Source organism: Nilaparvata lugens, chromosome 13 (genome assembly GCF_014356525.2).
Source record: "Nilaparvata lugens isolate BPH chromosome 13, ASM1435652v1, whole genome shotgun sequence".
Lineage (NCBI taxonomy): Eukaryota > Metazoa > Arthropoda > Insecta > Hemiptera > Delphacidae > Nilaparvata > Nilaparvata lugens.
In genome coordinates, this window is record NC_052516.1 from 27,017,434 (window position 1) to 27,043,909 (window position 26,476).

A 26,476-nucleotide genomic window follows, 5' to 3' on the forward strand; every position below is an offset into this window, starting at 1 on the left:
TCTATAAGGATTAAGTTATTAACATGTTGCTCAAGTTGTTTTGTTGTTTAAGTTATTAAGACTCTCTTTCTACAACAAACTTTTTACGTATTTTTGTTTTTTTTAACAAATCATCATTATCAATCAACTTTAAACTATCTGGTAATTTATTATACATTTTAATACCAGTGATATTTATATCCCCTTCAGACAAGGCAAGGCGATGTTGGGGTAGGGCGGGTTGGGTAGTAACAAATTGGTAAATGACACAGAATGATACATTCTATTTCTTTTCCAAAAAATCTGGTGTGGCGCACTCACACAACTTTCCTTGCCGTTATGAAAATTTATCACCTGACGCTAGTGTTCTCGCGCATCTCAAATCTACTATTCAAAGATAATATGAGACAGCTGGTGATAGGACAATAACGCTTGAGACACACGAGGTCTGCTATCTCTTCGTAATGAATGATTTAATAGAACCAACAGTTGCTAACAGTTTGCAATTTAATAATCACATTTTCTCTAATTTCAAGCTTATTTTCAATTTTAGGTGAAAATCTTACTGGACATTGCAGATATTTTCATGCTCAATCTTTTCCACTTGAATTTTTTTGTTTAAATTCTATATGAAGGTTGCTAATTGAGAATCTAAAATCAAACTTTGCGGGTGGAGCTCCTGAAATTTTTACAGATATAGAACTTGTTGCAGTTGATAGAGCTTATCAATGACTATTTCAGGTATGAATTTGATCAAAATCGTTGGAGCCGTTTTCGAGATAATCGCGAAAAATCGTGTTTTCGACAACATTTTCGCCATTTTAGCCGCCATCTTGGATTGCATTTGATCGAAATTGTTCGTGTCGGATCCTTACAGTGTAAGAACCTTGAGTTCCAAATTTCAAGTCATTCCGCTAATTGGAAGATGAGATATCTTGTGCACAGATGCACATACATACACACACACACACACATACAGACCAATACCCAAAAACCACTTTTCTGGACTCAGGGGAACTTGAAACGTATGGAAATTTACAAATTGGGGTACCTTAATTTGTTTTCGGAAAGCAATACTTTCCTTACCTATGGTAATAGGGCAAGGAAAGTAAAAAGGCCAGAAAAACTCATTCAATGAGTAAAACTCTCTTTCTACAACAAACTCTTTTTTTAACAAAGCATCATTATCAATCAACTTTAAACTATCTGGTAATTTATTATAAATTTTAATACCAGTGATATTTATATCCCCTTCAGACAAGGCAAGGCTATGTTGGGGAAGTAACAAATTGGTAAAAGACACAGAATGATACATTCTATTTCTATTCAAATAAGTAGCTGGAGAGTAGCATAAAGAAATGAGATAATCAGAAAACCGTGTTGATTACTGACTACCGTTGGTCAGTAGGAAGAATAGAATAGAACGACTGCTTGTATTCCTCCAAAGGGATCATTTTGATTTCCATTATACCTCAAATATCTAAGTTACAGAATAGATAGGAATACAAAGCTACGGTATGTACAAGAAGTACTGTAATATAATACCGGTACGGTACCTACCTATTTAAGTAAAATAGGATTAGGAAGGATTAGAGCCTGGCTGTGTGGGATGCCATTCTACTCTGTGGCTGAATACTTTGAGGCCGACAAGTCTTTAATTTGATTCAAGTGATTTAGAAACCGACCATCTCGATCCATTTTTAAGCATTAAAAACTTCAATTTTTGTGACAAGTTTTGTAAAAATTTGTATAATCAACGACGACCAAATTAGGTTTGAATATAAAGAGACGCCGTCCATCCAGGAAGCTGGTCAATGACGAAGGACAGAATAAGTATGAAGTAAAATAGAGGGTGATTGGGCTACGGTTTTGTATTGTACACCTTATCGATAATTCTTTTTTATTGTGATATTTTTCAAATGGGCATATAGCGATATCCTACTTTTGAATTGAGTTGTGGGTTCATAAGTTTGACGATGACTTAGGAATGTTTTAAAACTTTCAGCAAATTTTTTTAAACGTTATAGGCTACGCACAGATCGTGTTCATTGGCTAAGTCGTCTCACATTTTTGTACTTTTAAATGATATAGTGGAAGAAAATAATTTATAATCAAGATCAGGTGAATTATCAAAGGAACCTACATGCAATAATATTAATAACTCAATTCAACTTAAATTTTATAATTAGTATCAACTTAATGTGACTACCAGCCACGGCGCTCACTAGAATTTTTATTTTTGAAATTTTTATCAAGATCTTAATTTTATAAATACTAAGTAATTTACATAGTCTTAATAGTATTAATTTTTATCTATAGTGCGGTCCACGTTATAATGACAGTATTCGATCAATATATTTTGGTTTTGCTATCCTAGTTTATCATTTCTCCGTAGGAAATCAAATCATCATTTTCATTGCCATGAAAAATAAATAGACGTTCTGGTATCTTATTCCACTGGTTTCTTTTTCCTTTGTCATTCGACAAAGCCGGTGGTGCTATCCTTTTCTTGGTCCACAACGATGCCAATTATGTTTTTGACAGTGTAGAAATATAATTAATTTATGCAGAGAATCGGTATTGCTATTCTTCTATCTTATCCACTGCCATTAAAACGTGGACCTCACTATAGTAGTCTACTTCTTGTATTATGCTCAACATTATTACCTGGAATGACATTTTGAATAATCCCGCTGGCACAGAGTATAGATTAATAGTTAATAGAATGTACCATAAGAACATTTTTTATTTTTGGTACTATAAATATAAAAGTATATGATTAAAATCTTATAATAATTCAATAAAAATTGTTAATTGGAAAACAAAACCTAATTAAACAGCTGATTTTGGATGAACTTCTAGATAAAATGAATGTTTCCTTTTGAAACATTTCTATTTTGACCGCTCTATACTAACTACTGATCTATGAATCCGCTGCTACATCATCATGATCATCGTCATCATTTGAAATTTTGACAAGTTTATCTTTACAAAAGTGCAAACTTTGCAGCTTTTACAAATTTTAATTTGATTTATTCTTACATCCAATCTGTTTCTATTACGTTTGTGTTGAAATCTTCATGACGCGTAAGAAGTAACTATCAGTCTTATTATTTTGTTTCCAATATATTTACACTTTACCAAGTTACCTAACCCTACTTTACGTACCGTACCCTACCACTAATTTCATTTTATCATTTTTATGTTCATTTTCAAATCCATATTATGATTTACAAGTATCTTGCTCTTTATTTGACTGTAACTTTCTAGTATTGACATGGCACCTTCACTACGTCAACGTGGACAATCAAGTTATCAAAGTCAGAAAAAAGATCAAATTAAAAAGCCAAAGAGACCATTAGGAAATAATAGTAATAATAAGTAAGTAAATAACGTTATAGCAGTTCAATTTACATGTCAGTTAGATATTATTGTTTTAGAATTGTGTTTTGAAAATATCAACTAAAATTTTAGGTTAGGTTTCAGAGTTCATAGTTTTTGGTTATGTTCCTATGTTTGCAGGAAAGAAGAAGCTGGTGGTGGTTCGGGTGTAGGAGTGGCTTATCCCAGCGCCGACACGGCCTTCAAAGCGTTATTATCGGCGCGTTTTTGCGCTGCAATTTGGAGTCATGTGACTGATTGTGACGAAACTTTTAATTATTGGGAACCGGTAAGTCAAAATAATTTTACAAGTTTGTAATTCATGCTTAGCAATAAAGATATTGACATTTATTATATTCAGTCTACAGAATACTTTTATGCCACTCGTCAAGTCGCTTGTCAAGCGGCTTGCTGTAAAACATCTATACGGGTGGAGTGAAGGCGAGCGGTGGCATAGTAGCCCAAGAATAGTGTATAGAAAGTTGCCTTGATCACATAAGACGAGTGGAGAACGCAGCCGGCTATGGCGTGACGTCATGCTGCGACCTCTCGGCCCGGCTCGAGATGCATTAAAACGTAAAAATGCCCAACTTTGAGCCCTCATAGCAAATTAACTATCAACAATACATAGAAGTCAGTGACATAAAAATGTTCAGCATTTTATCGTCTTTGAAACAATATCAGAACCAATTCTTAATAATTCGATAATTATTACCAATTTGATAATACGATTTAAAATACGTTTTTTTACTTTCTCTTAATTTTTTCTGCATTGTCCAGTCTAGTGGATCTCCACCGATAGACAAAGCTACAAGTTAAATGTTGAATCAAACTATCTTTAAGCTTTAGTACGGTAGCAGTATCCTAACTCTAAGTAGTTTAATGTTCATATCTTATATAAGAAGAAAATGTCTTGTCTAATAGGCATATGTCTTGTATGTAGGATTTGAAAAGTAATACAATAAAACAAGTACCTAGCTATTAAGCTTCTGTAGTTTGAATATTTCAATTTACAAAATGTGATGGAAACATAATTCTTTGTAGTAGAAATGAAGACCAAATAGTCTATTTGGTGAATAAGTAACATTTTATAACAATATGCTCCGAGAATCATTCTATTTGAAATAATTTCTTCCTTGATTGATAATACTGAAAATCAAATCTAGTAGTTATTGAAATATTATTTAAAAAAAATTGTTAATTCAATAATTGATGAACAGACACAAAATATTATGCCTATTCAATTGATGAATTGTAGAAGAATAGGTACTTGTTTATCCAATTTTATTTAATGTTAGTAATAGCAATTATTAACATTGGACGCCATCGATCCCACAAGTGTGGGTAATGGATGAAGAAGAAGGTGTAAGGAATAGGATTGCAATTAAATCACTAATTGAAAAAAGGGAATGAGCCAACTTTTGGGTTCAGTGGACTCATTCCTTTTCCTAATCATTAATTTAATTTGTTATTGAATGTATATTTGTTTTTCTGAGAAATTTGTTATTGATAAGGGGACAAATCATAAAAAGATCGTAAGAGAACAACATGCTCAGACAAGAAATGCCAAAGTGGAAGACTCTTCCTAGTTTTGATAAATAACATGTTTTGACTTAAGGGCACTCCAATAATATTTGAATCCAATGTTCACTACAAAAATATGATTGCTTGTAATTATATTTATTTTTTAATGAATGACGATTTGTAAATTCAATTAATTTTAGAGTCACTACCTGCTATTCGGAAAAGGGTTCCAGACATGGGAATACAGTCCCGAATTCGCGCTAAGATCGTATGCTTACATACTGGTGCATGTATTGCCAGCCTGGATCTACCACAACCTGCTGCAACCCAACCGGTTGCTTGTCTTCTATTTCTCCAGGTGTCTGCTAGGTCTACTGTCTGCACTATGTGAGGTTTATTTTTACAAGTAAGTCTATTCAAATAATTGTCTTGCCGGTGCAGCGAAATCAAAGTTTTAGAATATTCGTAGTACATATGCCATCTGTTTCGAATATTCTGAATACTTTGATTTCTCTAAACCGGTACACCAATATGTTTCAATATAATGTCACTTGAGAAAGCTGCTTCGCACACATATGTTGACCCGAACATACGAGGGTAGGCTGATAAGTAATGCACACATGCTTGTAGAGCACAAACCAAATAACCCCCAGAAGCGAGCCTGGTGGCATGTGGAAGTTCTATTTATCCTCTACACGGCTGCGTAGTTTGAAGGTGTTGTGTTCATCCAGTTTGGTTTGGTTAGTGAAAGAATGGCGTCGTGTTCTGGTGTTATGTAAACGCGAATTAAACAACGCGCTGTTATCGAATTTGTGACTGCTGAGAAAGTGAATCCCGGTGAAATTCATCGTCGTTTAAAGGTTATTTAATTCTTGATTCTTCTCAATAATGATCTATGAAGTCGTCTCCTTCCTAACGGTAGCACTTCAAATTGTTCCCAGCATTCCAATCAACGCTGTTTATTCTTGTCTGTCAGACGGCGTGGTACCCATCATGCACAGATTTTATGGTATCCCAATTGTTCAATAATGAGGCCGACATGTTACTTGGATATTCCAATTTGGTTTGCGATATGCTGTTGAGTGATTCGCCGGTCATTTTGAATCAAGTCTTCGACGAGTTTATGATGATTATCGTCTGTGGCAGTGATTGGACGTACGCTGGGTGTTTCATCAACAATTGAGGCTTTTCCAGGTTGGCAATCTCGAAATTTTATAACCCATCGATTCACGGTAGACCTATCAACAGTATTGTCACAATAAACAGCCTTTAAACGACGATGAATCTCACTAGGATTCACTTTCTCAGCAGTTAAAAATTCGATAACAGCGCGTTGTTTAATTCGCGTTTACATAACACCAAAACACAACGCCATACTCTCACTAACCAAACCAAACTGGATGAGCACAACGCCTTCAAACTGCGCAGCCGTGTAGAGGAGAAATAGTACTTCTACATGCCACCAGGCGCGCTTCTCAAGTTTATTTAGTTTGTGCTCTACAAGCACTACCTCCGTAAACAAAGCCGTAGTGCATTCGTGTGACGTCAGTACAGGTAGGGCTCCTACACCAATAAAAATTCGTCAATTTCAGCTGATCTATATCAGCTAGTGTTTCTATTGGTGTAGGAGCCCTACGTGTACTGACGTCACACGAATGCACTACGGCTTTGTTTACGGAGGTAGTGCTACAAGCATGTGTGCATTACTTATCAGCCTACCCTCATAGTACACAGTTTGATGGCCAAAGTTTTCGATTCTGGATACTTTTTTCACTGACATATTTTATCCAAAATTGGTCACATTCAAGAGTGTCTGGAACTTTGGAAAAATTTCTTTTAGAACAAAATTTCCTGGTTCTCAATAATTTCCATCTACAAGACAGCTTTGTTACACTTGAAAATATCTTATGCTTCACTTGTCCACACGCCATTAGGTTTGAGTGAAAAACTGTTGTTTAACAGTTGCATCACATTTTCATTTTTTGAAATTCCAATCTCAGTTTATCAATGAAATCAGTGAACTCGGTGTTGTTAATGTTCTCATCGCTCTCACAAACAGATTAAAGGAGTGGAACGGAAAGTGCAGCCTTGCTCCACTGATATCTTCAGTGAAAAGATCGATCTTTTTAGAAAAACCTCGGATTTCAGATAAAAGTTAACACACAAGATTCCCTTTTCCTTGCAGCTTGAGGTTTAAGAAATTAATCATGTGCCGAAATATGTATGTTAGAAAAGCTATGCAAGCCACGTTTTCTTCTCTGTTGAGGAAGCCTCAAGCCTTAGCCTTAAAAGCCTTGCTTTTTTGTTTTAGGATTTTTTAAGTCTTTTTTTTCGTTGAGATCGGTATGACATCGCGGTCCGCAATTTGGTGACCACTGATCTAAGGTACCGCATTGAATAGTTTGATAGAGGTACAATAATGTACATGCAGTTTATAGTAAAATTTCGACTTACTTCGATAAAAAATGCTTATATAGCCTATATTATCGTGGAACTTTTATTAAAATAGTGAAAAATTTTTTAAATAATTTTAACATCATTTTTATATACTTTTTCAGGAGTGTATGTCGTGAGTTTGGCATCCATGTAGGCAGAATAATGCTTGTTATTCAGCTATTCAGTGCTGGAATGTTTATTTCTAGTACTGCCTTTTTACCATCAAGTTTCTCAATGTGAGTATATTTTGTTTCTCCCGTACATTTACGATAATGAAACCAATATTTGAATCATCTTATCAATACTCTATTTAGATTCCTTCTAATATGTATATTTCCATAAATCTTCATCTCTTTTTATTGTGATGCAATCTTCAATGAAATCAGGTATTACAAAAATTATTTACAAATAATGTTTTATTCATAACTAGCATTAAACCCGTGCTCGCAAGGGTCTATTTCAAAACTTTACAAACTGAAAACTTGACGTAATGAAATCTTGAAGAATTGAAAATAGGCCTTAACCATCCTCGGTTAATTAAAAATCTATATGTAAAATTTCAAGCTAATCAGTCCAGTAGTTAAGACGTGATGATGCGTCAAACATAAATTTCCTATCATTTACACGTGTATACGTGTATAAGCCAGTTCTTTCCTTCATTATAGTATAGAAGATGATAGATAGATGGATTATATATCAGTATCTTTGAATTAGAATAACTTTTGGAAGGTTTGTGATACAGTATCGATGTGCGGTTTTCACCATATTTTCTCTTGAAATCCTGTATCGAAATCATATATCATATGACCACCTTTCAATTAAAAATAAGAAAAATGAAGTTGGATTCAAAATGGCGGTTCAAAAATGGTGGACGAAATTTGGATCGACGGAAAACCTGTTTCTATTATTCAAATAGGATTCCCAATCACATACACCTATCTTCTAATTTCTCTTTTAAAAGAAATGTTCAGCTACTTCCATACAAGCTGGAAGCATGTCAAATTGAAAACTTAACAAACTAAAAAAATGATGTAATCAAATACAGAAGAATCGAAAATAGGCCTATAATCATTCTCGGTTAATTAAGAATCTATTGAAAATTTAAAGTTAATCAGTCCAGTAGTTGAGACGTGATAATGCGTCAAACATAATTTTTCTATCCCGTACGTGTATAAGACAGTTCTTTCCTTTATTATAGTAGGCCTATAGATATTATCTTGATTTAATATCTATTGTTTTACTACAATTTCAAATTAAATTATTATTTGTGACTAAATATGTTCAATATTTTGTTTGACAGGTATTACAAATTATTTATGTAAAATGATTTATTTATAATCTTCTCTTAATTCAATCTCTATTGTTCCACTGCTGAATCAAATTGTTTGTGACTAAATAGTTTCAATATTTTGTTTGACAGGTATATGACTTTACTATCTTTGGGAGCTTGGTATAGGAGAAGGTATGAGTTGGCGATATTCACTACAGCCTTATCAACGTTCCTTAGTTGGCCTTTTGCTGCACTTATAGGGTAAGGAAATGAGAGAATACCTCTTTTTAAATCACTCCGATTTTAAAATGACCTAGAGCCTTGAAAATACATTGTATTGAAGTAGTAGTTGTAGTTTTTAATATTCTATATTGAAAATTTATTCAATTAGTAGACACATTTTAGAATTTTCATTCTCACTAGTCAATTTTGTAGGATCACTTGGAGTAAGAGAAGTATAAAACGATTTATTTTGAATTTTAGTTGAGATACTTATCTAGTAGAGAACTATCTAGAGGAAAGTTTCTAAAGTCTAGTCAATTAGAAAGTATGACCGAAATTATATTAGAGTGGCCGTAGTCGAGTGGATCAGATGCTGGCTTTATGATTCAGAGGCCCGGGTTCAAACCCCGGCCCGGGTTCAAACCCCGGCCCGGGCAAGATATTTATCTCGGGCCACTCCCGTATTTCGGATGGACACGTTAAGCCGTCGGTCCCGGATGCCTAAAAAGCAGTCGTTAGGTCATGTCAGAGGCCCTGAAATTGATCAGTTGCGACCTGAAAACTCTGACACCAGACCTGAGCCAGCCAGGTCACACGATAGTATTATTATTTATTAGAAAGTATGGATAAGAACAAACTTTATTTTTTCATCTTTGAATTTCATTTATGTAAGTGTATAATATTGTTCCATTTCTTATTGTCTTTGATTGGGCTTCAAACTTCCAATTTATTACACAGTATACCAGTTTCAAAAAGTTTGTCTTTTTAATTTTTCAGGTTACCCATTGCCATCGATATGCTATTTAGGAGAGGGGAGTGGCTGAAGTTCATACAATGGAGTGTTATATCGGCAGTTGCTATTCTTGTAAGAAGATTTTTATTATAATTATTCAATTAATTGATTATAATGTATTTGAAATAGCTAGTACAATTCGATTTCTAGCTGCGCTGTATCAACAGCTGTAGTTTATTACTCTATATTATCATTGCCGTCTCTATACAACATTATCTCTCTATAAAGAGACGGCAATGATATTATTGGTATATTCAACTTATATCGACATGAATATGTAGAATGCAAGAATGCAATATACAGTAATAGACTACAGCCGTTAATACAGCACGGCCACAGAATACATACAGAATGGAAGCTATCAATCAAACGCCTATCCAACCAATGCTTTTTACATGTCGCGTGACTGCGCCATCTTGTTAGAAATTAAAATCCTGGTATTTTGATTGGCTCGCGGCAGTGAACGAGACCGATTGATCGAACCTCTCATCAATACTATTACAATGCTGAACTTTCTTACAAGATGGCGGATTTTTGTGACAGGATACTAGCCGACTTTCCATTCTGTATCTATTCTGTGGCACGGCTAGAGACGAGAGACTAGGAATTGGATCTTTAGGCGATAATTAAAATCTACTCATCATCAAATGCAAAATAAAACACTTTAAGGTTGGAATATATTCCTTATCTTGACTTTGAAGTTTCTTTGTGAAAAATTCACTTGAAAAAAAACTTTTGTTCTCAAACCTTTATAACTAGTGAAACAAATATTATTTCTATATCAATTAACAATTTAAGTAGTCTTATTAAAATACTTTATTTTGTTATTCTATTCACAACTTTTATCAATTTTTGTTACAGTTGCCGATGTTAAGAATTGATTCGCTGTATTATGGCCGATTAGTGGTGGCTCCTATGAACATAGTAATGTACAATGTGTTCACTTCTCACGGCCCCGATCTATATGGCACGGAATCGTGGACCTACTATTTGTACAACGGTTTGCTCAACTTCAACTTTGCATTTTTGGCAGCCCTACTTACTCCCGTGGCGCTGGTGAGTTAGATTAGGTTAGGTATTTAAAAATCTCTTTTCAAAGCTACATCCTTATTAGGTTATACAAATCGATGATTCCATTATCAATAAAAAAGTCGAAATACCCTTTTTAAAGATTGAAAAATGACTCACTTGAAAATTACATTGATGTTGGAACATGCGTTAACGCTCGTTCAATTAAAAATAGCAATAACATCTAAAAATATGGAACAAAGTGGATACCAATTTTAAAACTGCAAAGTTTTAGTTATGAAATGGTCGTAGATAAAAATAGTCTATTGAATAATAGATTGATTAGTTAATAATAATAGTTTAGTATTATTATATAGTTCAATCATATTTAGTTAGTAATTGAACGAGCGTTAGCGAGTTCTCACTTTTCACGTACTGAAGGCCAACGTTGTTGTCCGTCTGTTTGTATGTTCTACAATAACTTGAGAAAGAAATGATCAATCAGCTTCAAATTTTGAACACGTATTCTTGGAACCTTTTACAGGTCAAGTTCGTTGGGCAACGAAATTGACTCACTACTTCGTCCTTTTTCAGGATAAAAAATAGCATTGAAAATGCTTAAGAAAAAATTTGTTATGATTCAGTCAGCTGAAGAATTCTTTTTATGTAATTACTACAGTTTTTCATTCATTACAAACATCAGCTCAGGCTATTTGGGAACTATCACAGAGACCTTCATACTTCATACGCTGACACATGATTTTAGCTGGTTAATGTTGTATTATTGTATTAGTATATAGATTTTAGTGCCGGTTTCCGAGCTCGGGATTTAGCTAAGTTCTAGCATAGAGAAACAATAGCATAAGTAGATATCCCATGGCATAGGGCGTTTATGTCGCAACTTCTACTGTTATCTCAAGCTGATATTCCCCGTAGTTCTTTCCTGTGAAGCTTTATGACGCTGGTAGTCTCTCATATTGTGCCGTTCATACACTCTTACCAGGTCAAAACAGTAAAAATCGACAATAGTCGACAGTAATCGGCTTGAACAGTAAAAGTTGCGACATAAACGCCCTATACCATGGGATATCTACTTACGCTATTGTTTCTCTATGATACAACATAATTTCCAACTTTTACATCACAAACTGATAGGGGTTGAAATATCAATGTGCGGTTTTTTCCATTTATTTTCTCTTAGTACTCTGTATCGAAATCATGTATCACATGACCACCTTCTCATTTCAAAAATTTTGATTTATATGAGGGTCAAAGATTTTAAAGCAACTGAGTAATTTTTGAAGAGTAATATTTCATCTCAAATAGGAGCCCCAATGAAACCTACTGTCAAATTATTCTTGTTAGAGAAATATTTTGCTGTTTCCATGATTTTCGTCAACTCTGTATAATTAAGGGCCGGTTTCCGAGCTCGGGATTCAGCTAAGTTCTAGACTTTAACTGGATTTAAACTCTGGAGTCAGAAAATTGGCTTTCCGAGTCAGAGCGTTAACGTAGTCGAGGATTTAAATAGACTCTGGAGTTTAGAGATCACGTTAGACCCTGGAGTTTATAATTTCGCTTTCTGAGTGAAGGGAAGTCCAGGACTTGAATTAGATTCTCGCCTCTTTCCGAGTCGAGGATTCATCAAAAATCGTTAAGTCCAGAACTTAGAACAGCGTTATTTTAATTAAACCCTCGACTGGGGTAGGGTTTAAATTTAAGTTCTAGACTTAACTGAGCAATTCAATTATTGTTTTGGAGTAGATGAAAAACCAAATAGATGTCATGGAATACCTAAATTATTTGGATTAGTCTATCTAAATTCATAATTTATAGTTTGCAAGTTTATTTTGGAATAAAACTGTATCAGAATTATGTGTGGAAAACTAACCTCATTTTACGACTGTGACATAACCTAAAAATGTTCAATAAAAATAATTCAAGGTTTGCCTTGGAATTTATATTCCAATCTGAATGTTATTAATCAATGTCATATTCAACATATTAATAATAATATAACAATAATAAATTATTATTCCATTTTTTTCAAAACTAATACGTTTTCAAACTCAATAGCCTAATGAAATTTTTATTCCAAAATCACTGGTTAGGATCAATAATCAATATAATAGCATAACGTAAAATGAAATGTTTATTCATTCATCTTTCAAAAAGTTAGATTTTCTCTGAATAGGCTTATAAAGAAATCTAAACGTATTTTCACAAAATAATTTGGAGAGCATGCTCATTTGAATTATCCCGCTGCAATCAGCTGTAATCGTTTTGCTATAATGCCAACAATACAACAGCAAAATATTGTGAATTTCCCTCATGTTTACTACGTTAAAGTCCTGGAGTCAAATAAGTCGAGAACTTAATAGATCCCGGAGTTTAGAAGATAAAATCGTGACTCAGAAAGTCGATTTAGACCCGAGCGCTTATTTTAGTCCTGGACTCTGTAAGTCCAGAACTTATAGATCCCGAGCTCGGAAACCGGCCCTAAAAGTTGCTGGTTCCAAATATTACAATACAACAGTTCTTGAGCGAGTTCTCCAACCCAGGGGGTCACTAGTAACAATAAGTTTCACTTTTTCCAGGTATTAGTTCAACTGCTTATACCGTTGAGGATCAGGCATGCTGTATGTATTCCATATTGGTTGTCGTTGGCTCCTCTCTACATATGGCTTGCTGTATTCTGGATACAGCCTCACAAGGTAATCTTGATCCTTTTATTTCATCCTTTATTCATTTCCTTTCTCTCTTATTAAATTTTTATCTATCACCATTTTACTCATCTCGTTCATCTAATTCATTAATCGTATCGTATATTCTTTTATTGTTAGTAGTTAAAAAATTTGGGATGAACCAACAAGTATTCTCCCGTTAATTTGAAATAATAAAGAGAGTTTGGAAAGTCATGATATATCAAGTATTTCAAATACACAATGACTTTCTGAACACTCTGTAAAAGCAGTCTAGAGGCTATGTTCATAATTTAATTCACTCATAATTTCAAGTCCAAAAAAATATTAACTGAAATTTAAATGTTTGAGTTCAATTACATTCTTAACAAAAAATCAAACCAAAATATCAAAATTTCACTTAAATTCGACAATGAAAATAATATTCCCATAAATATTTGTGTCATTATGGTGATTTTCCCGTTCTCTTCTTATTCTCATTCTTCTTCTTCTTTTCTTTTTTCACTCCCTCTCTTCTTCCTCCTACTTCTATTCCTCCGCCTACTCCTCTACCTCCTCCTCCACCATCTCCTTCTCCACCTCCTCCTCCACCATCTCCTCCTCCACCACCTCCTCCTGCACCACCTGATCCCTTCTACATCTCCTTTCCTCCCCCTCCTCCCACTCCTAACATTTTGGTAGAAAGTATGGATAAGAACAAACTTTATTTTTTCATCTTTGAATTTCATTTATGTAAGTGTATAATATTGTTCCATTTCTTATTGTCTTTGATTGGGCTTCAAACTTCCAATTTATTACACAGTATACCAGTTTCAAAAAGTTTGTCTTTTTAATTTTTCAGGTTACCCATTGCCATCGATATGCTATTTAGGAGAGGGGAGTGGCTGAAGTTCATACAATGGAGTGTTATATCGGCAGTTGCTATTCTTGTAAGAAGATTTTATTATAATTATTCAATTAATTGATTATAATGTATTTGAAATAGCTAGTACAATTCGATTTCTAGCTGCGCTGTATCAACAGCTGTAGTTTATTACTCTATATTATCATTGCCGTCTCTATACAACATTATCTCTCTATAAAGAGACGGCAATGATATTATTGGTATATTCAACTTATATCGACATGAATATGTAGAATGCAAGAATGCAATATACAGTAATAGACTACAGCCGTTAATACAGCACGGCCACAGAATACATACAGAATGGAAGCTATCAATCAAACGCCTATCCAACCAATGCTTTTACATGTCGCGTGACTGCGCCATCTTGTTAGAAATTAAAATCCTGGTATTTGATTGGCTCGCGGCAGTGAACGAGACCGATTGATCGAACCTCTCATCAATACTATTACAATGCTGAACTTTCTTACAAGATGGCGGATTTTTGTGACAGGATACTAGCCGACTTTCCATTCTGTATCTATTCTGTGGCACGGCTAGAGACGAGAGACTAGGAATTGGATCTTTAGGCGATAATTAAAATCTACTCATCATCAAATGCAAAATAAAACACTTTAAGGTTGGAATATATTCCTTATCTTGACTTTGAAGTTTCTTTGTGAAAAATTCACTTGAAAAAAAACTTTTGTTCTCAAACCTTTATAACTAGTGAAACAAATATTATTTCTATATCAATTAACAATTTAAGTAGTCTTATTAAAATACTTTATTTTGTTATTCTATTCACAACTTTTATCAATTTTTGTTACAGTTGCCGATGTTAAGAATTGATTCGCTGTATTATGGCCGATTAGTGGTGGCTCCTATGAACATAGTAATGTACAATGTGTTCACTTCTCACGGCCCCGATCTATATGGCACGGAATCGTGGACCTACTATTTGTACAACGGTTTGCTCAACTTCAACTTTGCATTTTTGGCAGCCCTACTTACTCCCGTGGCGCTGGTGAGTTAGATTAGGTTAGGTATTTAAAAATCTCTTTTCAAAGCTACATCCTTATTAGGTTATACAAATCGATGATTCCATTATCAATAAAAAAGTCGAAATACCCTTTTTAAAGATTGAAAAATGACTCACTTGAAAATTACATTGATGTTGGAACATGCGTTAACGCTCGTTCAATTAAAAATAGCAATAACATCTAAAAATATGGAACAAAGTGGATACCAATTTTAAAACTGCAAAGTTTTAGTTATGAAATGGTCGTAGATAAAAATAGTCTATTGAATAATAGATTGATTAGTTAATAATAATAGTTTAGTATTATTATATAGTTCAATCATATTTAGTTAGTAATTGAACGAGCGTTAGCGAGTTCTCACTTTTCACGTACTGAAGGCCAACGTTGTTGTCCGTCTGTTTGTATGTTCTACAATAACTTGAGAAAGAAATGATCAATCAGCTTCAAATTTTGAACACGTATTCTTGGAACCTTTTTACAGGTCAAGTTCGTTGGGCAACGAAATTGACTCACTACTTCGTCCTTTTTCAGGATAAAAAATAGCATTGAAAATGCTTAAGAAAAAATTTGTTATGATTCAGTCAGCTGAAGAATTCTTTTTATGTAATTACTACAGTTTTTCATTCATTACAAACATCAGCTCAGGCTATTTGGGAACTATCACAGAGACCTTCATACTTCATACGCTGACACATGATTTTAGCTGGTTAATGTTGTATTATTGTATTAGTATATAGATTTTAGTGCCGGTTTCCGAGCTCGGGATTTAGCTAAGTTCTAGCATAGAGAAACAATAGCATAAGTAGATATCCCATGGCATAGGGCGTTTATGTCGCAACTTCTACTGTTATCTCAAGCTGATATTCCCCGTAGTTCTTTCCTGTGAAGCTTTATGACGCTGGTAGTCTCTCATATTGTGCCGTTCATACACTCTTACCAGGTCAAAACAGTAAAAATCGACAATAGTCGACAGTAATCGGCTTGAACAGTAAAAGTTGCGACATAAACGCCCTATACCATGGGATATCTACTTACGCTATTGTTTCTCTATGATACAACATAATTTCCAACTTTTACATCACAAACTGATAGGGGTTGAAATATCAATGTGCGGTTTTTTCCATTTATTTTCTCTTAGTACTCTGTATCGAAATCATGTATCACATGACCACCTTCTCATTTCAAAAATTTTGATTTATATGAGGGTCAAAGATTTTAAAGCAACTGAGTAATTTTTGAAGAGTAATATTTCATCTCAAATAGGAGCCCCAATGAAACCTACTGTCAAATTATTCTTGTTAGAGAAATATTTTGCTGTTTCCATGATTTTCGTCAACTCTGTATAATTAAGGGCCGGTTTCCGAGCTCGGGATTCAGCTAAGTTCTAGACTTTAACTGGATTTAAACTCTGGAGTCAGAAAATTGGCTTTCCGAGTCAGAGCGTTAACGTAGTCGAGGATTTAAATAGACTCTGGAGTTTAGAGATCACGTTAGACCCTGGAGTTTATAATTTCGCTTTCTGAGTGAAGGGAAGTCCAGGACTTGAATTAGATTCTCGCCTCTTTCCGAGTCGAGGATTCATCAAAAATCGTTAAGTCCAGAACTTAGAACAGCGTTATTTTAATTAAACCCTCGACTGGGGTAGGGTTTAAATTTAAGTTCTAGACTTAACTGAGCAATTCAATTATTGTTTTGGAGTAGATGAAAAACCAAATAGATGTCATGGAATACCTAAATTATTTGGATTAGTCTATCTAAATTCATAATTTATAGTTTGCAAGTTTATTTTGGAATAAAACTGTATCAGAATTATGTGTGGAAAACTAACCTCATTTTACGACTGTGACATAACCTAAAAATGTTCAATAAAAATAATTCAAGGTTTGCCTTGGAATTTATATTCCAATCTGAATGTTATTAATCAATGTCATATTCAACATATTAATAATAATATAACAATAATAAATTATTATTCCATTTTTTTCAAAACTAATACGTTTTCAAACTCAATAGCCTAATGAAATTTTTATTCCAAAATCACTGGTTAGGATCAATAATCAATATAATAGCATAACGTAAAATGAAATGTTTATTCATTCATCTTTCAAAAAGTTAGATTTTCTCTGAATAGGCTTATAAAGAAATCTAAACGTATTTTCACAAAATAATTTGGAGAGCATGCTCATTTGAATTATCCCGCTGCAATCAGCTGTAATCGTTTTGCTATAATGCCAACAATACAACAGCAAAATATTGTGAATTTCCCTCATGTTTACTACGTTAAAGTCCTGGAGTCAAATAAGTCGAGAACTTAATAGATCCCGGAGTTTAGAAGATAAAATCGTGACTCAGAAAGTCGATTTAGACCCGAGCGCTTATTTTAGTCCTGGACTCTGTAAGTCCAGAACTTATAGATCCCGAGCTCGGAAACCGGCCCTAAAAGTTGCTGGTTCCAAATATTACAATACAACAGTTCTTGAGCGAGTTCTCCAACCCAGGGGGTCACTAGTAACAATAAGTTTCACTTTTTCCAGGTATTAGTTCAACTGCTTATACCGTTGAGGATCAGGCATGCTGTATGTATTCCATATTGGTTGTCGTTGGCTCCTCTCTACATATGGCTTGCTGTATTCTGGATACAGCCTCACAAGGTAATCTTGATCCTTTTATTTCATCCTTTATTCATTTCCTTTCTCTCTTATTAAATTTTTATCTATCACCATTTTACTCATCTCGTTCATCTAATTCATTAATCGTATCGTATATTCTTTTATTGTTAGTAGTTAAAAAATTTGGGATGAACCAACAAGTATTCTCCCGTTAATTTGAAATAATAAAGAGAGTTTGGAAAGTCATGATATATCAAGTATTTCAAATACACAATGACTTTCTGAACACTCTGTAAAAGCAGTCTAGAGGCTATGTTCATAATTTAATTCACTCATAATTTCAAGTCCAAAAAAATATTAACTGAAATTTTAAATGTTTGAGTTCAATTACATTCTTAACAAAAAATCAAACCAAAATATCAAAATTTCACTTAAATTCGACAATGAAAATAATATTCCCATAAATATTTGTGTCATTATGGTGATTTTCCCGTTCTCTTCTTATTCTCATTCTTCTTCTTCTTTTTCTTTTTTCACTCCCTCTCTTCTTCCTCCTACTTCTATTCCTCCGCCTACTCCTCTACCTCCTCCTCCACCATCTCCTTCTCCACCTCCTCCTCCACCATCTCCTCCTCCACCACCTCCTCCTGCACCACCTGATCCCTTCTACATCTCCTTTCCTCCCCCTCCTCCCACTCCTAACATTTTGGTAGAGAGTTAGTGGGGAGGATATTTTGAATATTCTTTCCGAAGAATGGACATTGATATGTCCAAAGCTCCGCCAACTTATGTAGATGCATAACAATATTATCCTTAGTTATTACAAATTGCTTTTTTCGTATCATATACAGTTCAATAATATTATTTTCTTAGTCTATGTTATGTAAATTCATCTATAATTTTTCTGTATTGTAAGCTATTGTATATAAGTGTAAAGGCCAGTATATATTGTAATCTACATAAATTAAGTACTCAATCAATCAATCCTACCTCTACACATCCTCCCACCACTCAACCACCCCTGCTTCTTCACCGTCATCATCTCTACGCTCCTCTACTAACCCTCTATGTTTTCCCTTCTTTATAATCCTGTTCTCTATTTCCTTCTCCTTTTTTCATGTCATCATTCCTCCTCTTCATTTCTCTCTCACCATCTGTCTTGCCACTGCTTTCTATAGAGGTTAGATCTTAGATGATACCAGTTTACCTGATGTAGGTAATATTAACTGTTTAGTCTTGTTTCTAATCTTTATTCAATTGAATTTGCTGTAAGGTGGTGTGATGGGCTTGTTGTAGGAGGAGCGCTTCCTGTTTCCGGTGTACCCGTTGGTGTGCCTGTGCGGCGCGATCACACTGGACGCCGGCCAGAAGCTGTGGTTTCGTATGGTGGTGCGCTCTGGTGTCCACTACCTGCAACACACCACCCTGGTCATCATCCCCGCCCTGGTTGTCGTCTGTCTGCTCGGTCTTATGCGCATAGTTGTGCTTTACAAAGGTATGCAAGCCCAGTGCAAAGCACGGGTTACTGGCTAGTCTTTTCTAAATTCGGGAGAGTAATAGCTCAAGGTAACCGATTTCAATGCATGTCAACTAATTGAAATAAAATAAAATTAAATCAAGCTTTATTGCAGTGAGTTCATTACAATATAAATAAACCAAGGTGAAGAAGATTATAATAAATTAGTTGTATGGGTGAAAACAATGTTAAATTTGTTATAATTGAAGATTCATGTAAACATAATAAAGTGCAATTCAACGAAAAGAGAATCGAGAGAGAGAGGGTCAATTGCACGAAAATCCAATTGAATTTAACCACCGTGAAATGGAGAATGCTCTCGTTGGATAGGTTCGGTTAGATGAAATCATTTTTTGACGATAGTTATATATTTTGGTTTTTGACAATTAACTGTTGTCAATATTTGCAGTAGTAGAAGTCTTTGGGGTAGTTGATTGTAATTAAAGGTAGTTGATCAAAGTAACATCGAGCACCTAAGTTAGATTTTTCTAATAATTCATTAGCATTCGAATAAATGAAATCCTATTTCTTACATCGGTTTACGCACATCTACATTTATTTAATGACATTTATTGTATAGAACGCAACTCAAAGACGTCTGTTGTTTTTCATTTATAATTTATCAATTTTTCAATTTCCAATTCTCAGGATATATGCAGCCTATGCACATAATGTGGACATTGATCTTGACGCGGTGGCAGCATTATGAATATGTGTTATTCCGTGACTGATTTTTACGAATTGTAATTCAACGACGTTTGTTGTTTTTCATTCATTCTTTATTTTCCAATTCTCAGGATACCATGCACCTATGGACATATTTATGGAACTTAACAAGTTGGCAGCTGAAGATGTTATATCTGAAGATCAACCTCTAAATATATGCATTGGAAAGGAATGGCACAGGTTCCCGTCATCCTTCTTTCTACCCAGTGACAAGTAAGCATACATCTTTTCCATCATTACGAAATCAATAAATACCATATTTTTTATACTAATTTTATTTTATTAGAGCTACTTATATTAAGCTATTTTTGTACGTTCCAATAAAAAGTAAACATGTTTTTCACTTTTTGTGTAGTTGAGAAGTTGATTTTGTGGTAATTATTCATATTAAATAAAAATACTAAGAAATTGTCAAAAACCACAGATTTATTGATACTTAGAAAGACCGGTTTCGGTTGTTACACCATTGTCAATCTCTGATAAACAGAGTAGAGACAGAAACCGGTCTTTCTAAATATCAATAGATCTGTGGTTTTTGAAAATTTCTTAGTATTTTTATTTAATTATTACATGTTCTTCAGAACTTTAAAATGAATAAATGCATTATTTTATACTAAGTTCATTCAAGTAAATCTATTTAACGTAAGTTTTTTTGTAATTTTCACTCATCAAGATATTGATGAAGTTTTTTTTTACTGTGTCCACATAATATGATGAAGTTTCATCTGGAATTTTTGTCCTGCAGAAGCTTTCCAGGTTGAATGATTGTATTTAATATACTATGTTATACCACGTATATCACAAAACTATTTAAAGTGTTATTTTTGGTATTAATTTATTTACTCAGTGATACAAAAACACAATTCATTAAAATGATTGGGGAAGGACCAACAGGCACAGCCCAAAACTGTGCTCTCCCCAATATTGTTTTAAAAACTTTATTGTGTATTCGAACTCGTCAAAATTTGGTCTAGTGTTTGAAATAGGTTGAATATAGGTTAGATTTATTTTATATCCGTCAATTGCAATTTGTATTCTTGTTTTTTAATATTTTTTTCAATTTTAAAGGCTACTATAATTCTATTTTATATCAACATTTATATCCGTCATTTCTAAATTTGTTCTTTTTGCAGTTGGAATCTCAGATTTTTAAAATCGGAATTCAAAGGGCAACTGCCCCAGCCTTATAGTTTACTAGATAACGCAACTATGGTCTTACCAGCCAATATGAATGATATGAACAAGGAGGAACCCTCCAGATATGTAAGTATAAACTTCAGTTTTCTCTTCCATTCACAAAAAGTTGTAAGAAGTTTCATTTTTAATATTGAACGACTTGCTATAGTGAGATTGTATTTATAATTATTTTGAACGACTTGCCATAGTGAGGTGCACGTTATAATTGCAGTGGAGAAAGATAAGAGAACAGCGTTGGCTATTCTCTTCTTTGCCACTGCCTTCTATAGAGTGCAGCTGATACCGGTGTCTCTTAGTGATATCTGATGTGATATCAACTGTTCAGTTCAATAAAAAATAATCAATAGTTAAATAATCAATTTTATCTATTCGTCATATTTTTTATTATTAAATAATAATAAAGTGTCACAATTGAGATGTAATATTTTGTTAATTAATTATATTTTCTATTGTTGAAAAACGATCTGGCAACGTTGCGGAGCTAGAAAGGATAGCACTATCTGCTTTGTTGAATAATGATATACAAGGATAACAACACCAATGTTGAACAAATATTGCCATTATAATGTGGATTTTATATTATATAAACTGATTACAGTACAGTCAATGTATCCTTGATATTAACATGAGTATATTATGTGTATGATATCTCTTCTCTACAATATAAATTAGGTCAATTTCTATTATATTATTTTTTGAATGTTTTTGACAGGTTAATGAATCGATTTGTCACTTTCTGGTTGACCTGGACAGAGGACCAAATTCTGGCACAGAGTTGGAGCCGAATTATTCAGAAGACACCTCCAAGTGGACAATTGTCAAATCGGTGCCTTTCATGGATGCCACCAAGTGAGTAAAAACTCTTCTGATATTATGTATTCTTCATTATTTGTAAAAATTCTTCATTTTTACTCATATAGCTAATATAGCGTTGGATAGCTTCTCTTTATGACAAGCTGATCATTTAAAGGAATGATTGAAAGATAAAAAAATAAGGTGAACTTTGATCTGTTTCTCTGCTAATTTCAGATAAAATAAAGTAGTCAGAGATGAATTAGGGTTTGATTATATTTCTTCTCAATTAAATATTATACATTTAGATGTAATTACTATGAAGTTTTACTAAAAACTCTACTATAGTCCGTGCAAACTCTAGTTAGCAGCACGGGGCTTTATGGCCTGTTATTTCAATATAACAATAGGAGTACACAGTTGCTGGTTTCATGCTGATATCAAAAAGGCAATTGTGTGTTTCACACACAGAACAATGCTGCAAACTAAGGTTTGCACAGACTATAGACTGACGCAAAGCTTGCTCTCTTTGTAATTCTCTTTTAACAAAGAGCTTTTTAAAATAGTGAGTTCGGCTTAACGATGAGAATAGCATTTAATCAAGTAGTAGTTAAATTAATATTATAATTTGACAGTCTTCTTTAAAACCCAATGTTGCTTTACTTTGATTAGAAACAGCTATTCTCACACTAAATAGGTCACTAAACCTGTATTATTTGTAGTCTATTTCTAATTTTACAAAATATATAATGCTTTGAAAAGCCAAATGAGAACTAAACATATGAATGCTGACCTTTGTTTTGGTGCAAAATGCTTGAAAATATTAAGGATTCACTTGATGTTGAAAGTTTGTTCTTTTAATGTCGAATTATTAATGTTACTTCTTGTAATTGCAGGACCAACCGTTGGCTGAGACTGTTTTACGTGCCGTTCGTGTGGGAATCCAACTGTGTCTTTAACTCCTACAATCTTCTGAAAGCCGTCAAATCTCCCCCCAACAACCATCACTTTGTGACATCATCACTCTGACGTCAGCACACCAGCTAGCTGCCGACATCTGGCGGATAAATTTGGAACTTCAACTAACAAAAGGACACACAGAGAACAAGCATGGTACTTGATGTAGGTCCGGTTGCACAAAAGCCTGTTGTTGAATTTCAATCATGATTAAATTTTACGAGAACCAATCAGCGAAGGTTTTTTTGAGAAGATGGTTTCTCTGATTGGTTCTCGTGGCATGTAATCGGTATTATAAGTTGATAGACTTTTGTGCAACCCGGTGTGAGATTCACTTCAATCAGCATTGATTGAATGTGAGGTGTTGGTGTTGAGGCGAAAGCACACAGCAGCAGACAGACGGACAAAAGTCAAACGTCTGCATGCAGACGTGAGCATACATTTATTTATGAAGACAGACGGACGACTGTGTGGGTTGCAACATTATAACAACTAGGGAGGGATTTTTCCTTCGTCTGTCTGCGTTAATAATTTCAGTCAGCATTGACTGAATGGGAAGCATTGATGTTATTCATAAGGAATGCTGACAGTTGAAAGTGACTCTCATTGTTGTAAGTTTATGACAAGCAGTTGATAGTAAAAAGTGATTGTTGAAAGTGCTATGACGTTTTACCAGGTGATTCAAAAAAGGTGTAACAATAGGTAACTTGTTAACCGTTCATTTTACAGAGAACTTTAAATGGGCAACTTCCCTTCTTTTTGTGATATTTTACGACATGCCATTTTACATTGAAAATTTGGCCGTCATCTTCCAAAATGGAGGACAGCTTTATTATCTTGAATGGCAGCCCCCATTTTTATGATATTTTTGGATTCTACGTTAAATTTTAAGACATTTTTACTCTTGTAATTTTTTATAAACCCAACCGTTTACGAGCCGGAGGATATTTTTGTATTCTTATCATGAAGCTAATAAAATCGTGTTTTCCAATGATTAACCACCGGTATATCGAAAACCATTAATCTGACAGCCAACTTTAAATGGGGAAATTTCTTTCTTTTTTGTGACTATTTGGGCTATCTCCCAAAATGGAGGACAGCTTTATTATTTATTTTAAATGGCAAACCCCATTTTTTATGATATTTTTGAATTCTTCGTGAATTTTATAAAATTTATAAATTTTTTGGTAAACCCAACCGTTTAGGATGTACAACTGATATGTTGTAAACATTAATGCAATATCCATTATGATTATGACTGTGTGGCTTATTATGGCTGTACATCCTAAACGGTCAGGTTTATCAAAAAATGACAAGACTAAAAATGTCTTAAATTTAACGTAGAATCCAATAATATAATAAAAAATTGGGGTTGCCATTCAAAAAAATAAAGTTGTCCTCCATCTTGGAAGATGGCGGCCAAATTTTCAATTTAAAATGGCATGTCGTAAAATATCACAAAAAAAGGGAAGTTGCCCATTCAAAGTTCTCTGTAAAATGAACGGTTAACAAGTTACCTATTGTTGCACCTTATGTGAATCACCCGGTGTATTAGGTAGTTAGACTGCAACACAACGACGGATCAAGTGGGTTCCGAACCACAAGATCGACGTAAACGTCCGTATAAGATACAAGATATTAGCCTTGAACGAACGGAAACTTGATACAGTGTGATCTGATTGATAATTGAAATTGTGATTCATCATGAACTTTATTTTAAACAAAGACAATGAAGTAAATGTAAAAAATAGGCTGAATACTTAGAAATGGAGAATGATGTAGGGGAAAATATCGATAGCTGAGTTGAAGTAGGAATACGTTTAAAAATACTGATAAAATATACATAATATTTGTATATGCCTTTCCTATGAGTACAACAATTTTTATCGACGATTATTCTATTTTTATTTTATGTTCATTTAGTGGAGTTGAAAGCACAGTACCTTATTATAGCAATAAACAATATTAAATACTTCTAGATCGAAATACCGTATCTCAAATATAAATTAATCATCTAGCTTCTGAGAGCTTAGCTTGAAGCTTTTCAAAACGTTTGCATTCAAAAGCTGTCTTTGTTTTGTTTTCTAGTCAATAATTCTCATTTGTAAATTTTGTAAAATTTTATGTGCAACTAAGAGACTGTTTGTTAAAATACTTTAGTATGTATAATACTTCTAAAATAATATAGATCGCAGTAATACGATGCAATAATTTATTATATTCATAAATGTGTAATTTTAGTATTGAAATATCGTTTATTGTATAGAGAAATTGCAACATTAATAACGGCACAAATTGATGAACAATCATTAAAGGGAGCTCATTTTATAATCAACCAATCACAGAGCTCGATTTTTTGATGCGACGTTCATTTTTGTCGATTTTTCGTAGCTATTTCCCACTGGTTACTCTGTGATTAATAACGTTCTCTCATGCTCGTTACTTCAGTACAAATAATGTTAGTTATAGTAATGATACTATTACATTCCAGTTATCCTCCAAAATTAAGCTGAAATTGATACAATCGTTGAACGCAATAATCCAAAATTGTAACATATTTTATTTGTTACCGTATCGAAGACAAAACGACCATTATTGTTTGGACGATATTTTTAGAGTTTGGAATGTGTATATTTTTCAAATCATAGATTGGCAGAATACTTGTTCATTTGCCCTACTATGGAATAATCATTATTGACACCTTGAAATTCTACTAGTACGGTACTTAATGCATAGTAGGTTTCAATTTTTGAATATGATTATTCTATTTTCAATGTCAAAGTTTGTAAATTATATTTTATGTTAATCGAACAATATTATTTTATGCTACTTACAATAATGGAAAATGGTTATAAAGTTTTCTATATTTCTTGAAAATTACGTTTTTGACATTTTATTTAATTAGTATAGCGTCCATACCGTATATTTTTGAACGGTCTGTTCATTCTTGTATAGAAATTTGTGGAATAATTACTACTAAGTTTGAGTTTTGTTTATATACTGTCTAATTTTTAATTGGAATTTGTTCAATAAAAGTATACGTAGTATATAAACTAGTTTATTTTGAAGCTTTCCCAAGTGCAAATGTCCAACAATGAATGGCATCAGCTACTCTTACTATGCTCTACCTCAACAATATTACTATACAGAAATCAAAATTTCTAAAATACAAATGAGCCTTTAAAGTTGCAAAATGTCCTGCTGTAGGGGCTAATTTCATATTAGAAAACCCAGACGCCTACCTCCTGTAGACTCCCTGGTACAAGAAGTTTGAACCACTGAAATGCTACCAGGGCAGCAGAATCATGTAAGAGGTACACTAGATTTATCAGTATTGCGGGTTGCCTATCCGTTTGTTGCACTCAGCTACCTCTTTATGAGTTCTGACTCCCTGGTACAAAAACTTAGAATCACTAAAATCCTACCAGGGCAGCAGAA

At 33.7% G+C, this 26,476-nt stretch overlaps 1 protein-coding gene across 1 annotated transcript; it reads left to right on the forward strand.

The window, feature by feature from the left end:
• Nucleotides 1–2,933: 2,933 nt before the first annotated feature.
• Nucleotides 2,934–26,087, forward strand: LOC111061349 (alpha-1,2-mannosyltransferase ALG9). Its single transcript, XM_039440202.1, has 13 exons — nt 2,934–3,360; nt 3,502–3,649; nt 5,085–5,290; nt 7,443–7,556; nt 8,741–8,851; nt 9,590–9,677; nt 10,467–10,661; nt 13,211–13,327; nt 19,147–19,345; nt 20,164–20,305; nt 21,226–21,355; nt 22,002–22,138; nt 22,978–26,087. The coding sequence occupies exons 1-13, from the start codon at nt 3,257–3,259 to the stop codon at nt 23,108–23,110; spliced, it is 1,824 nt and encodes a 607-aa protein (XP_039296136.1). The 5' UTR covers nt 2,934–3,256; the 3' UTR covers nt 23,111–26,087.
• Nucleotides 26,088–26,476: the final 389 nt, after the last annotated feature.

What these genes read in the sequence shown, in the direction of transcription:
- LOC111061349 (XM_039440202.1), top strand. Translation starts at nt 3,257, where the DNA reads ATGGCACCTTCACTACGTCAACGTGGACAATCAAGTTATCAAAGTCAG. An exon ending in CTTTTAATTATTGGGAACCG is followed by an intron (nt 3,650 to 5,084) that starts GTAAGTCAAAAT and finishes AATTAATTTTAG; the next exon opens with AGTCACTACCTGCTATTCGG. An exon ending in CCTTTCATGGATGCCACCAA is followed by an intron (nt 22,139 to 22,977) that starts GTGAGTAAAAAC and finishes TTGTAATTGCAG; the next exon opens with GACCAACCGTTGGCTGAGAC.